General features: G+C 34.3%; 1 protein-coding gene across 1 annotated transcript in view; it reads right to left on the reverse strand.

The window, feature by feature from the left end:
* Positions 1–1,219: 1,219 nt before the first annotated feature.
* The window catches only part of LOC106708724 (protein O-mannosyl-transferase TMTC1), a 42,892-nt gene continuing 30,537 nt past the window's right edge, over positions 1,220–13,574 (reverse strand). The window contains exons 2-14 of the mRNA XM_014500271.2: positions 8,221–8,398; positions 7,945–8,018; positions 7,701–7,838; positions 6,554–6,730; positions 6,080–6,269; positions 5,587–5,708; positions 4,872–5,036; positions 3,950–4,063; positions 3,215–3,358; positions 2,463–2,662; positions 2,072–2,237; positions 1,879–2,002; positions 1,220–1,710 (exon numbers count right to left, since the gene is read on the reverse strand). Of these exons, the coding sequence (XP_014355757.2) occupies positions 1,339–1,710; positions 1,879–2,002; positions 2,072–2,237; positions 2,463–2,662; positions 3,215–3,358; positions 3,950–4,063; positions 4,872–5,036; positions 5,587–5,708; positions 6,080–6,269; positions 6,554–6,730; positions 7,701–7,838; positions 7,945–8,018; positions 8,221–8,398 (2,164 nt within the window). The 3' untranslated portion in view covers positions 1,220–1,338. The remainder of the gene's footprint in view (positions 1,711–1,878; positions 2,003–2,071; positions 2,238–2,462; positions 2,663–3,214; positions 3,359–3,949; positions 4,064–4,871; positions 5,037–5,586; positions 5,709–6,079; positions 6,270–6,553; positions 6,731–7,700; positions 7,839–7,944; positions 8,019–8,220; positions 8,399–13,574) is intronic.

Here is a 13,574-nt window from a genome sequence, read left to right on the forward strand (position 1 = left end):
ACGTTTATCTTTATGACAACCGTTTACCTTTACCTTTGTACATGAAAAAATTAGGATTATTTTATATACATATATGTACACATATGGAATGTTTTCGTAATAAAACAATAGAAATACTTCAATGTTTTATTCTCGGTACATTCAAAGCTTATGCAGGTGCCTTTAGGTTACACTTATTATTATTATTTACATCTTATTGAAGTAACAGCAGCGGTAAGTTCACACTTTGATATATAGCAGTCAATTAATTATTAGAAAATGATTTATGTACCAGAAAAATTACAAATATAGTCTTTACATACTTTGTGCTTACACCATATTTATAAAGCAAATATATATGAGCATTGTTTAGTAGAATATTAAAGAATATTTTAATAGGATTAATTGCACAGTATCTGATCAAAACAACTGTCTTCATTTTTTTTAACAAAATGGTTACTGTCCAAAATACCACATGGGATTGACGTTAGTAATGACATGTTTTATTATATTAAGTATCAACAGTTGCTCGCGACTTAATCGGCGCAGAAAAAAAAAGCCCAAAATGCCCACGTGCAAATACCTTCCCGTCAAAGTTCTGTTAAAATCGGTCTAGCCATTTAGGAGATTAACCGAAATATACGTGGCCTTGTGGACAGATATTTAGACAAATAGACAAACATTTTTAAAATGATTTTTCGTTATCAGTACGTAAATACGTCATGTATAGGTACATAACAACTTTTGACACATAATAATCAAAATTAATTAACTGAATATCTAATAACAAATATATACTACGTAATGGACATTAGATAGTGAAAAAAGAATCTTAATAGAAAAAAAGGAATATCTGAAAATCAAAAAATTGTAGAAATTGAGAAGATGGTAATAATGAGAGCGATTCTTTGTATCCATAATTATATACATAACTAACGCTAGCGTTAAAAAACAGTGCATCGTGATTGAAACACACCGACATATTCTCTGTCAAAAATATAAGTTTTCTTTTTCATCACTACAAAATGTTATTTTTAAATTATTTATCTATCTAAGATTAAATTTAGATATTTCGAAAATAGATCCTAGTTTTTCAACTAGTGTATTAACAAAAATCTACGTTTTTTCATCCGATTTTGTACTTCAAAGTCTTTTTGAAACTTTCACAATATATGTACTAATCTGTTTACGAAATATCTAAATTTAACGATAACCTTAAAATAAGTTGCGATATTGTCGGCATATTTTTACAACTACCATCAATTATTTTAGACTCGGTATATCCAATTATCAATAGCATCACTTCAGTCAGATATACACAATTCATCACAATATAATTAAAATTATATAAAGCTAGATTTAAAACGTTTTAATTAGAATATGCTCCGATAGAGGGGCTGTGAATTTTGGTATCATATTATTGCCTTGAGAATTTTTTTCCTTTCTATGCATAGAACACCTTTTACCTTTATGTCCAATTTCAGATTTATTATGTATTGTCTTAATTTGTGATGTAAGTGAGGGACCACGTTTTTTTATTTTGCACGTTTTGATATTACACGCTGCACTATTTGTTTTGCCATTGCTAAGATTTTCTTCTTTTACGCTCTTCTTGAATGTGTTATCATTGCTTTTTTCAAGCAAAAGAGCTTCTTGTAAATTCTGATTCTCTTGGTTGACAGATCCCACTTCTATGACTAGCTGAGTATGGTCGAAGCATTTTGTTGACTTCTGCCAAATAGAAAACTTATATTGTTTTACATTTTACAATAAAAAATTACATAATTTGACCTTTCTTAAGTAATAAATTAACTGAATAGGACAGAAAACTAACTGACAAAAATAGAACTGAATCTCAAACCTTGAATCGATGAAAATTCGGTCGTTTTTTATACTTACTATTGGATTCACAGCTTTGCTATAGATCTGTACTCGTCCCTCTAACTCTATTTTAAGCCGCCAATCTCTTAGATACATGTGCGCTGCAGCCGTACTGGGCCAGCCTCTCCTCCATGTATGCCATCTTAAAGTAAATACATTAAAATAAATATACATACAGACTTAATTGTAATTTTAATGTTTATTCTCAAACCTTGTCAAAAGTTGTAAAGTCCTCGACTTCTGTCCCTGCCTCCTGAGCATCAAAGCCGCTGATCGATATGAAATGAGGTCGCCTCTTATCAAACTTTCAATATTTCGTGTTTTAAAAGTAAGTCGCATCGCTTCTAGGTAGTACTTTAATGCTATTCTAATAATACCTGCAGGAAAAAACAAACCTTAGACCGCCACATACTAAAATAAAAAGGTTTATATCTGAAGTAGTCAGTAGGAACATAATTCTTAAGCAATACAAAAAATCTTCAGATTTCATGTTATACTTAATCTATTATTCTTATATTTGTTACTCGTACATTTTAAGATAGTAAAAATAGTTTATTGATTTTTTTTACGAAGGGGCCTAAAATAATGAAGTAAGAAATTACCTTTTTCTCGTAGCCAGTTTCCATATAAAACGTAATATTCCCAATTATTAGGCTCCAGTTGTACCAACTTTGATAAAACCTTTCGCTTTTCCAGTTCGGGTATCATCGTTAGTAGCTCAACATGCGCCTGAACGAATTGTGGCCGCAACATCACGCATTTTTCTAGCATTTTTATTGCTTTATTTGTACGTCCACTCTTCCTATGTAAAAAGAATTATATGAACTTGTATGCTATGACTATTTAAAGTAAATTATTACTCAGAGTCGTCATTTTATCATTATTAATAACAATATAAGAGACAAGATGTACTTGTTGTAACTTGAGGAGTATATATTAAGGTAATAATTGACGAAACATGCATCTCATGCTGTGCAATCTTTTGTTTTATTCATTACAAATGCAAATTTTTAGATGGATGGATGGATGGATGTTCGTTTGAAGGTAACCCCGGAACGGCTCAACGGATCTTCATGAAATTTGGCATAGATGTAGGTCATAGTCTGGAAGCACACATAGGCTACTTGTTATGTTTTTTTTAATTCCACGCGGACGGAGTTGCGGTTGACAGCTAGTGTTAACATAACTTTACTTTTTAAATGTTAATATAAAGAAATATAGATATAGAATTACTATGAAAAACGTGTGTAACATTCTTTTAAAAATAGTCTACATCTGAGCAGGTAAATGTTTCATTGATGTAAAGTCAATTCTCACATCCTCAGAAACAAACGTATAATTACTTTGACATTACTTGTACAACTTCCCGAGATTGTAGTGTGCGTTCACGTGGTGCTTGTTAAACTTGATGGCCTGCAGGAAGTGGTGCTCCGCGTTCTCCACGCCGCTGACTAATGTGCCTAGGTTGTTGTGGGCGCTCGAGTACGTCGGCCATAATCTAATGACAGATATTGCAATGATTTCAGATTGTACTCGATGCTGTTTGCAATAGAAATGGTAAGGACACATTGCTATGTTATTAATTAATATAAAATGCAAGTAATATACTTTTCAAGCTGAATAAGTACAACATAATAATAATACAATAAATATTATATTTATGTCTAGTTCTATTTGAATTAATTTAATTTTCTTCTAAAAAATATTGCATTGACATTATTGCAAAATAAATTTTTAATAGCCATCGGCGTGTGGTGGGTCGAGCGTGCACGATGTTCTGCGGTTTGATCGTTTACGGAAGGACTGACCGAGCTCATATTGGTGTTATCGCTTCGTTAAATAATCCTGCTGGTTTCTTGTGAAAATTATTACGCTTTTATTCACATACAATCTTACCACATCTTTATGTTTTCGGATATTTTATTATGGTTGGTTTATAGTTTTAACACTTAACTTCATTTTCCCTTTAGGCGTCACAAGTTTACACTATATAAATCCCACAGAAAGTTAGTTGAAACAGTTTACTAAAACTTCTCAATACCTAAGCTAAACAAAACAAAATTCGATAGCAATAAAACAAAGATTTTACCTCAAAGCTTCTTTGTAATGTTTGATAGCGTGGTCTTGCTGCTCAGTCTCGCGTAGGAAGTTTGCGAAGTTGTAGTGCAGTTTAGCGTTCTGCGGCAAACTCACTAAGTCCGACCTAAACAAACAAAAACAAACAAAACACATTTATGTGGTGATTTACAACAAAATCCGAGAGACCGTGAAACGTTGTGAGGTGTAAATCGCAGTAAACGTTTCGAGTAACGCTTGATGTTATGACGACGCGGCTAAATAATGTTTTGTGTAAAACGACCAGCAACGATACTCTAATGGGAATTATATTACTTAAATATATTTATTAAAATGTTTATATGCAAAGTATAAACTTAAATAAGTAACGTGTTTATGGTAGAGATTATTAACGTACTACGTCAAATACAACGTAATACAAATGTATTACGTAAAATACAATATTATTTAATTTTGAAATTACGATCGACTCGTGAAATAACATTTCTTTTCGTAACTCCAGTGACAGTTTTTGTCGGTATAATTTTATGCGAACAAAAAATCTGTCATGTCATATTTAGATCGAGTTGACACATGTCAGACAAGTCTTATGATTATTTCGAATATATTCGAAATAATAATAAGGCGCAATTTTGTTCATTGACATTCGAAATTTCGTTATTTGTCATTTCTTACATGCGTATGAAGATATTTTATCATTATTATTTAAGATATTATATCGGACTTCTATCTTTTTTATAACATATGGTCACCAGATTTCTAATATAGAAGTGACGCTGCCCATAAACATTTGAAAGAAGTTAAATTCAAATACGTTACCTACCTTCAATAGACAGAAGAGGGGACGTACAGAATAAGGATATTTACCCTCTCTATAATTCCTTTTCACCGTCATAACCCCTCCCATCGTATCCTTATAAGAAAAGGGTAAATACCTTAGCAATGTTGCTCGATCTTTCCATTCAATGTTCCTACGACAAGTTCTTGCGATACCACTGCCGCCCAGCACAGCTAGACCGACGACCAGAAACACTTTAGTCCCAGGCTTGGAGCACCACATTAACTGGACACCATACGCCGTGATTATCACGCTGCCAACACTGTTACAAAACAAAGATACTTAAAAATGTATAGCAAAATTATGTAAATTACTTGCTAAAGCATATAATTTAATAAAAATAAAATTAAAATAAAAAATCTCACCACACCTAGTTTACCAGACCCCAAGACTAAATGATGAACAAAAGGAACTGTTAAAAAAAGTAAAAAAAAATTAAGAAAATATAAGAACATTAAAATTGAATGTAGGTTTAATATAATATCATTCTTCATTTCGTTGGAATGAATTTTTTTTTGTCCCAGTGAAAGCTACGAAGATAAAATTAACTTAAGATGAAATGAAAGATCAAAGTACCGCTACCACTTATAATCTAAACAGCCTCGTATCTTTTAAGTTAACTCTTAAAGTAACGTCTTATATACTTTTATGTCATGGAGACTTTTAAATAGATCAGCATAAATATTATTTTTTTAGCCATTTAAACAAATATATAATAAAATTGAATTAATAAAACCAAACTTATCAAAAATTAAAAAGAGTAAAAAAACATGTAAAACTTAATAACTTAACACCACTTATATAATAAATACCTGGGTATATAAAGTACTCTTTCGGCTATGACAAAGCCGACTGTGACAAGTAAATTTGAGGCCGGCACAAAAGGTACGACAAGTAATAATACACCAATGACAGCGGGCGTGTGCCGGTGGATCTGAAAATGTAATATTTATTAAAACAATTCCAAAAGGGTTGACAGAAAATTCCAATAAAATCAAATCAATGTACACACACTCTCACACTCTTCAGGCCCGTAGCACAGAGTTAATGCCGGTTTTAGCGCTACCAACTCCGTATGCGAGATTGCTACGCCGTCCCCTTTTTTTTACCATGCCTTTTTGATATTTAAGAGGGTTACGTAAGACTATGTAATTCGAACACCTGAGGCGCCTCTTCCTGTTCAGCGCTTTGGGTGATCGCCCAACCGAACCCTACCCTAACGCCTGTACAGCCACAGCTTAGTGGGTCTTTTGTGGCATCAATGAATGAAGCAATCATCAAAGTTGTAATCTTCAGTAGACTTACCTCAATATCAGCTATACAACGATAGCACAGGAGTAAGAGCGCGCCGAACGCGGCACACGTGAGGAAGTTCCTCGGATCCCAGCCACTGGTGATGAGAGGCACCGAGCCCATCTGCCAATCGTGACTCAATGTCCAGGGGCAGAGGAGCAACCACCAGTTGAACGCAGCCAGGTAACAGAATGTCATTAATCTAAAAAAAAAAAAAAAACTAAGTAAACAGCCATACCATGACGAAGATAAGACAATGAAGATATTTTCATATTGGAAACAATGAAATGATTTACACAATACTGAACATAATATCGCTTTGTTTTTTTGTTGATTTTTGAGTGCTTGATTTAAGCCAAAGCTTGTGTTAGTCAATGTAGAACATTATATTTGGACACAATTCGTATGCAATAAAATTTAACTAGTACTGTAATAAAACATGAATGTTCATTTATTGACACCTTAGCTTTAAAACTTAAAATTTACCTGACAAAGAAGCTAGGATGGAAAGCGGCAGGATTATCTTGAGGGGAAAAAGAAGGCCACGTCCCTTGCAGCAGCGCGAGTCGCAGACATACCAGCAGTGCTAGCGACACCAGCACTTTGAACGTCCGCACCGACAGCCCCGTGCACTTCTTCTCTATCTTCCAAGCAGTGATCGACCTGTTGGTGTCACGGTATAATTAAAATTTTCCCTCATTGGAATTATTTAACAAATAGTCGCCAATACTTTTGTACTAAAGACATAGTAATTGTATAAACTGTCAAGTTGATCCTAGAATCCTAGTGTAATTTTGGCGACATTTGCACAGCTATTATAAAGCCATTTTCATAGTAACTTATTCATATTTTACTGAATAAACTTAACACTTTTGCATCGCTATTAATCAAAATATTTTTAATTAAGTTTTGAAAGAAATCCATTAAAGAAAAGTTTAACGAGAAATCCCCTTCAGCATTTGTATTGTTTCTGAAACACGTTTTACCACGACGGCGTTGGCGAGGCGAGGCGAGGCGAGGCGAAAGCGAAGCCGTATGATAGAATGCATGTGGACCAATGAGAAGAGAAAAACTTTAAGACATTCGCAACAATGCCTTTTAGAAAGCTTCTAACGGAGGAATTTTCATTAGAAAATGTGTGTTACAAAAGAAACACGAATGAATAAGCAATGTACATGTTACATTTTACTGTTAAGGTTTAATTTTTAATTCTAAGATTAGATACTTTGAAAATGGAAACTTTATTAAGCAATTAAGTCAATAATTATGTTTATCATATATTTGTTTTGCTAATAAATAAAACAAGGCGTGTATAGCTGACGAGGAAAAGGCAGAGAAGTACTTGTAGAACACAACGGAAGGCCTATGTTCAGAAGTTGGTAGACAAAAACTGATGATGATGATGACGTATAATATTAGCATATTTTATTAGATAGATAGAAGATATTAGTAGATAGTAAGCTAACAAATATTCAGATCATTAGACACTTATTTTGATGACCATACAATGACAAAAGGCAAACGCATGTATAAATAGAAATTACCTCATAATAGGGCTGTGAATTAAAAGTAAAATATACCGTTAAGACATAAAAGTATGACTTCAATCTAAAGCTCTTAATACCAATCTTACCTCTTCACGAATGGCCAGCATCTATAGAAGTCGATAGCGATGTTTAGCACCAGTATAGTAATTCCCGTCTCCTTGGCGAGCATACTCAGAGCGCCCAGAAATACGCTTAGCCATACGCCTTTCTTTCCACTCGTTGGTCTATAAGCAAATAAGTACTTTTTAATATGTTTGTTATGTTATATTAATAAGTATATTAAATAACTGCGCATGTTAGTTAAATGAATTTACTTGAAAATTACTTTACCTATGGTACACTAAAAGTGATGAAAGAAAAAATATGCAGGCCAGCACGTCTGCTCGTCCAACTACTCCAGCCACCTGTCAAAAAACATAATCTCTTTGTAGTCTTTTAGCTCATGGAAATTTAAAAACAAAATGTTTTAGTCAGTCGCTTTCCTTCAACGAGGTCGAATATCGTAAAGCAAACTGTCACTTTATTGTATTTTGTACGTCGAATTACATATTACTGAGATGGGTAGGAAATAAACGTTCTCATATGTGTCTTTAGTGTTCAACTTACTGCTTCAGTGTGTACAGGGTGTACCGCGAAAAGTAGTGCAGCGAGGGCGGCGAAGGGTCGCTGCAGACGTGCTACAGTGACGCAGGCGCGTGCAACCAGCGCGCAGCACGCCGCGTGCAGGCAGACATTGCACGCGTGCCACCACCAAGGCCGGAAGCCCCACAGGGCGTGATTCAATCTGAGAGAAGGTTCGTGAACTTAGTACTTTGTAACATTTCTTTAATACATTTTAGGAATTACAGCAATGTAACTAATTATTATATTTGTTAGAAATAGATTTAATTTTAAGTGAACTAATATAATATAGTAACAATATATGACCACCAGTAGCCAAATTTCCTAATAAATAATCTGCAAATCCTCGGACAGATACGCTTGGTATTGGCCATTAACAAGTCGCAGTCAGATTAGCTCCACAACTATCTGTGTTGATTTGTGAACGGCGTACTGTTCTCTGAGTTACATATTCGAGAGTATATCAATAGTCTATTTCAGATGAACGTCTATAAATGGTAAACAAAAGATAAACCTCTTTTTACGCAAAACTTATTTTGATTCTGATACTTAAGTTCGTAGAATATTTGTAAATATGTGATGAAATAGTTCAATAAAGCTACTATAAAATGAAAGCACACTGTTGCTTTGATGTTTGGGATATAAACTGCGATGTTTATTTTCTCTAGTCTAGTCGAAGATCAAATACGGGTATATACTGACATCGCGGCAAACAAACATCAAATGCAAATATGTATAGTCATGACCAACTTCCGTAATATATATAGTAAAATAAACAAACATTCAATTTTAATTAAAAATACGGACCGTGTTTAATAAACATATGCATGAAATATTTCAATCAAATTCTCAAACACTTGTAAAACCAGACAAATATACAAATATAATTCTATATTGATATTAGCTGTCGAAATCAAATTAAATCGAATCGTATGTTTGTTCAAATGCAAATGTTTGTGTATTGTACAAAGTTACCAATATAAAATGTTTATAATTAATACATGATTGAATCACAGTGTTATTTAATTTGTAACAAAACAAGCGATTTGTTCAAATATTAGGTCCTTACATATGAAATTGGCGTTTTGTATGGGAGGAACAAAAAGTCGAATATTTTTTAATATAATATATTTAATTAATCAAAGTATGAACCATTATTTTCTATGCACTTTTGCCATCTCATAGGTAGTTCATTGATCCCTTTACTAAAAAAAACCAGTCGGACGGGAATCAATAAAATCTTTGAAGGCGATTTGGACTCCCCCATCGGAGTTGAATTTTTTCCCTTGCAAGAAGTTATCCAAATTTCGAAAAAAGTGGTAATCTGTTGGAGCAAGGTCCGGGGAGTACGGAGGATGTCTTAGACTTTCCAATTGAAGCTCTTCTAATTTAGTAGCCGTCTGTTCCGCAGTGTGTGGTCTAGCGTTGTCGTGAAGCAGCAGTGGCGTGGAGCGATTGACCAGCCTAGGTTGTTTAGCCGCTAGCTTTTCCATCATGGTTTGCAATTGCTGACAATAGACATCAGCCGTAATAGTCTGGCCAGATTTGAAAAAACTGTAATGAACAATACCGGCACTAGTCCACCAAACGCTTACAAGTAACTTTTTTGGGGTTAATTTTCGCTTGGGGCAGGATTTGGCTGGCTGGCCAGGATCCAACCATTGCGCTGAGCGCTTCCGATTATCGTAAAGAACCCATTTTTCATCACAGGTAATGATTCGGTTTAAAATACCTTCATTATTGTGCCGGTTTAGTAATGTAACGCAACAGTCGACGCGCGTTTGCCGGTTTGCTTCAGTCAATTCGTGAGGTACCCACCTTTCAAGCTTTTTAATCTTCCCAATTTGCTTCAAGTGAATTAAAACAGTTTTATCACTAACATCGCAGCCTGCAGCTAACTCGGACGTGGTTTGCGATGGATCCGCTTCCACAATAGCCTTCAACTCTTCATTATCAACTTGAGTCTCAGGCCGTCCACGGGGCTTGTTCTGCAGATCGACATTTCCAGAACGAAAACGTTGGAACCAAAAACGAACTGTGTTTTCTTTTGCAACACGACCGCCATACACATCATTCACCCTTCGAGTCGTTTCCGCAGCACTAGTGCCACGGCGGAACTCGTACTCGTAAATAATGCGATATTTTAAGTTTTCCATTTTGTAAAATGAGTGACGCAAACAGAAAAAAACAGAAGAAAAAAAACAAATGAATGACGGTCATCGAACCACAAATACATGAGTCTATAGCTGTACAAATTTGAATTTGGAATTCCTTACCAAAGAGGAGAAATTCGTGATTAAAGTGGCCAGTACGAAAAACGCCAATTTCATATGTAAGGACCTAATATTATTAAAGTAAGTAATTACATGGATTTTTTTTCTCATCGTCATTTGTTTTTATAAATCCGATAAACTATTCAAGTGAATATCTGTTCAAATATTTCATAGTGAAAACCAAAAACACATTGTAATAAATTAAGGTTTCGACTAAATTGTATGAACTTAGGCTCTTTGTACACAAGGTAAAATTTCGAAGTTCGTACACAACGTGCATACTTTACCAACTTACCAAAACCAGTTGTTGTTTCACGAAGTCACTACGTCTCAGAGCCTACACATATTATAGTTGTATATCATAAGGTGTCAAACGAGAAAGCGGTCACCTGAATCCGCCTAAATAGCAAAGCGACCGCTGCGCATAGACATCCGCAATTGTAAATGCTTTAACTACCTTTATTCGACAGAGGAGGGGGACGCATAGAAAGCGGATATATCCTCTTCCTATAAATCCCCTTCTCTGTTTAATCTACTTCCCCTTCCCATCCTTTCCTAATAAGAAAAGTGTGGGAAGGGTAAAAGGACTAAAATTAGACCTCCGGCACCACACTTGTCAGACGAAACGCGGAATTACTTCCACTTCACACCTGTCTTCTGTGTGGTCTTGGTATTGTACCGGTCGACCGGGCCAATTCGTGCACCCAACAAATATTGTTATTGCGGGATTTACCACTTTAAAGTATTTTAAAGTTGATATTAGGAAAATAGAATTAAAACTCTCACTTATGTACTTAACAACGCGATTAAGAAAATTACAGCTTTTGCTGAATACTTATATAATTTTTCCCCCAACAATGGTATTACGATGAAATGAAACGTCAAATCCATTTCCATTGAACCTCCCGCGCCGTCGCTGTCCCGCCGACCACGATCCGACACTGCCTTTATACTTTATACGGAGACGTTCCTGATTAATGGAACACTTCTGAAGGACGACAGCACTAAAGACTTCTCAAATATACTTCACCAACTTACAAAGGATTGTTATGCATTGAAATGTGACTTTTATCTCGGATATAATTTAAGTTTTTTTGTGTTTTCATCTTTTAACTAGTCTTATAATCATCGAGTCGATTATTTATGTTAATCAAGTTCAATATTATAAGTATAAATTGACTTGGCTACTAAGTAATCACTCTAAACAGTCAGTTCAACGAACTTTAAAATCATAATGAAATTAAATCAGAAGATTCTCTCAATCAAGACGTACGCAGTACAGCTCTAAATATTGTAATTAATTTGATATAATGACTATGTTAATTTCAATTTTACACAAACCATAACTATATCTTACGTAAAACTCTTACTAAGCAAACAGAAAACAGTCGCGTATGAAGACGGGAACAGCCTTGAAACGCGCACTATATATACAACCAGTGTAAACTCCCGCTCTGACAGTATCGTGTTTACTTGTACCAATCCACTAATGTGTGTTTACATAATTATTCTATGCATATGTGGATAAATTTGTTATTTCGTAACGTTCAAAGTTGGCGATGGAATATGTTATTTTACTGTAAATGTAATGTATAGTTTATATTCATAGGCATTAACGATGTTACGTTTAATAAACATTTTAAGTCATTTATTACTAGATGACCGCGACTCCGTCCGCGCGGAATTAACAAAACGTAATAAGTAGCCTATGTGTTTTTCCAGACTATATTCTTACATCTGTGTCAAATTTCATCAAGATACGTTGAGCCGTTCCGGATTTACCTTCAAACAAACATCGATCCATGTACAAATTCATGTTTATAATATTTTTAAGGTATGAGTAGGTTTAACATTGCAGTGTCCTGAATTACGTTTATACGTATAATTAAGTAAAAGATAGGTAACTTGATAAATACGATCAACCAAGAATTCCTACCTTATCATTTAAATATACAAAAGTCGATAAAACAAAATCACAATTTGTATTTGTTTTTAAATTTATTATTTGTAAAGTTCTCATTTTTGGCTTACACGACAACTTGACCTCAGCTCACAATGTTTTAATGAGGTCTATTTCTAGCTAGAAAGGAGGACAGCTTGCAGATAGAACGGGTCAAGGGATACTTGCAAATGCATATATCAGTAATCTTTTGTACTCCATTCAACAAGGATAAATATTAATAATACTTAATACTTAATTTTGTTAGTATAGATGATAATTTTTAATCAAATTAAAAAACAACACTCTTAAAAATAACGGCAGGAGGCTTACAGCGTTGATATAGCACCTCCTTATTACTCTACTATTTCATACATACTCCAATGTTTTATTTGTAATTTAAAAAATGATCCAGAATTTTTAATCATAGAGTATTTAATAACTGATTAGTAGACTCTTTATCACATAGTAGCTTTTACCCGCGACTCCGTCCGCTCGGAATAAAAAATAGAAAACGGGATAATAATTATTCTATGTCCGTTTCCTGATTCTAAGCTACCTGCCCACCAATTTTCAGTCAAATCGATTCAGCCGTTCTTGAGTTATAAATAGTGTAACTAACGCGACTTTCTTTTATATATATAGATGAGAGACTATGAGATGGCAAAAGTGCATAGAAAATAATGGTTCATACTTTGATTAATTAAATATATTATATTAAAAAATATTCGACTTTTTGTTCCTCCCATACAAAACGCCAATTTCATATGTAAGGACCTAATATATAGATAACAATATAACTAATATGTGAAGAAAATCCTTAAAATATTTTGTTTAAGGATTACAAATAGAAAGCAAAGGATTATTCATTTTTATTTGGTAGGCCGCTCTAAATGTCCGCGCGGGATGTAACATGTCCGCCTGATTGCTTTTTAATAGCCACTTACGTCACCGATAGCACCCGCACAATCTATACGCGCCTTAATATCTTCGTTTCTTTTACGTGTTTCCATTTTTCATCTTAAAGCAAAGCTTCGTTTACTGTATATTGGATTTTACGTCGTAAACTACGTCCAACCTTTAACGACCGGCTCGTATTACACTTAGAAACATTAAGCGCCAATAGC

The sequence above is a fragment of the Papilio machaon genome, chromosome 5 (genome assembly GCF_912999745.1).
Source record: "Papilio machaon chromosome 5, ilPapMach1.1, whole genome shotgun sequence".
Taxonomy (NCBI): Eukaryota; Metazoa; Arthropoda; class Insecta; order Lepidoptera; family Papilionidae; genus Papilio; species Papilio machaon.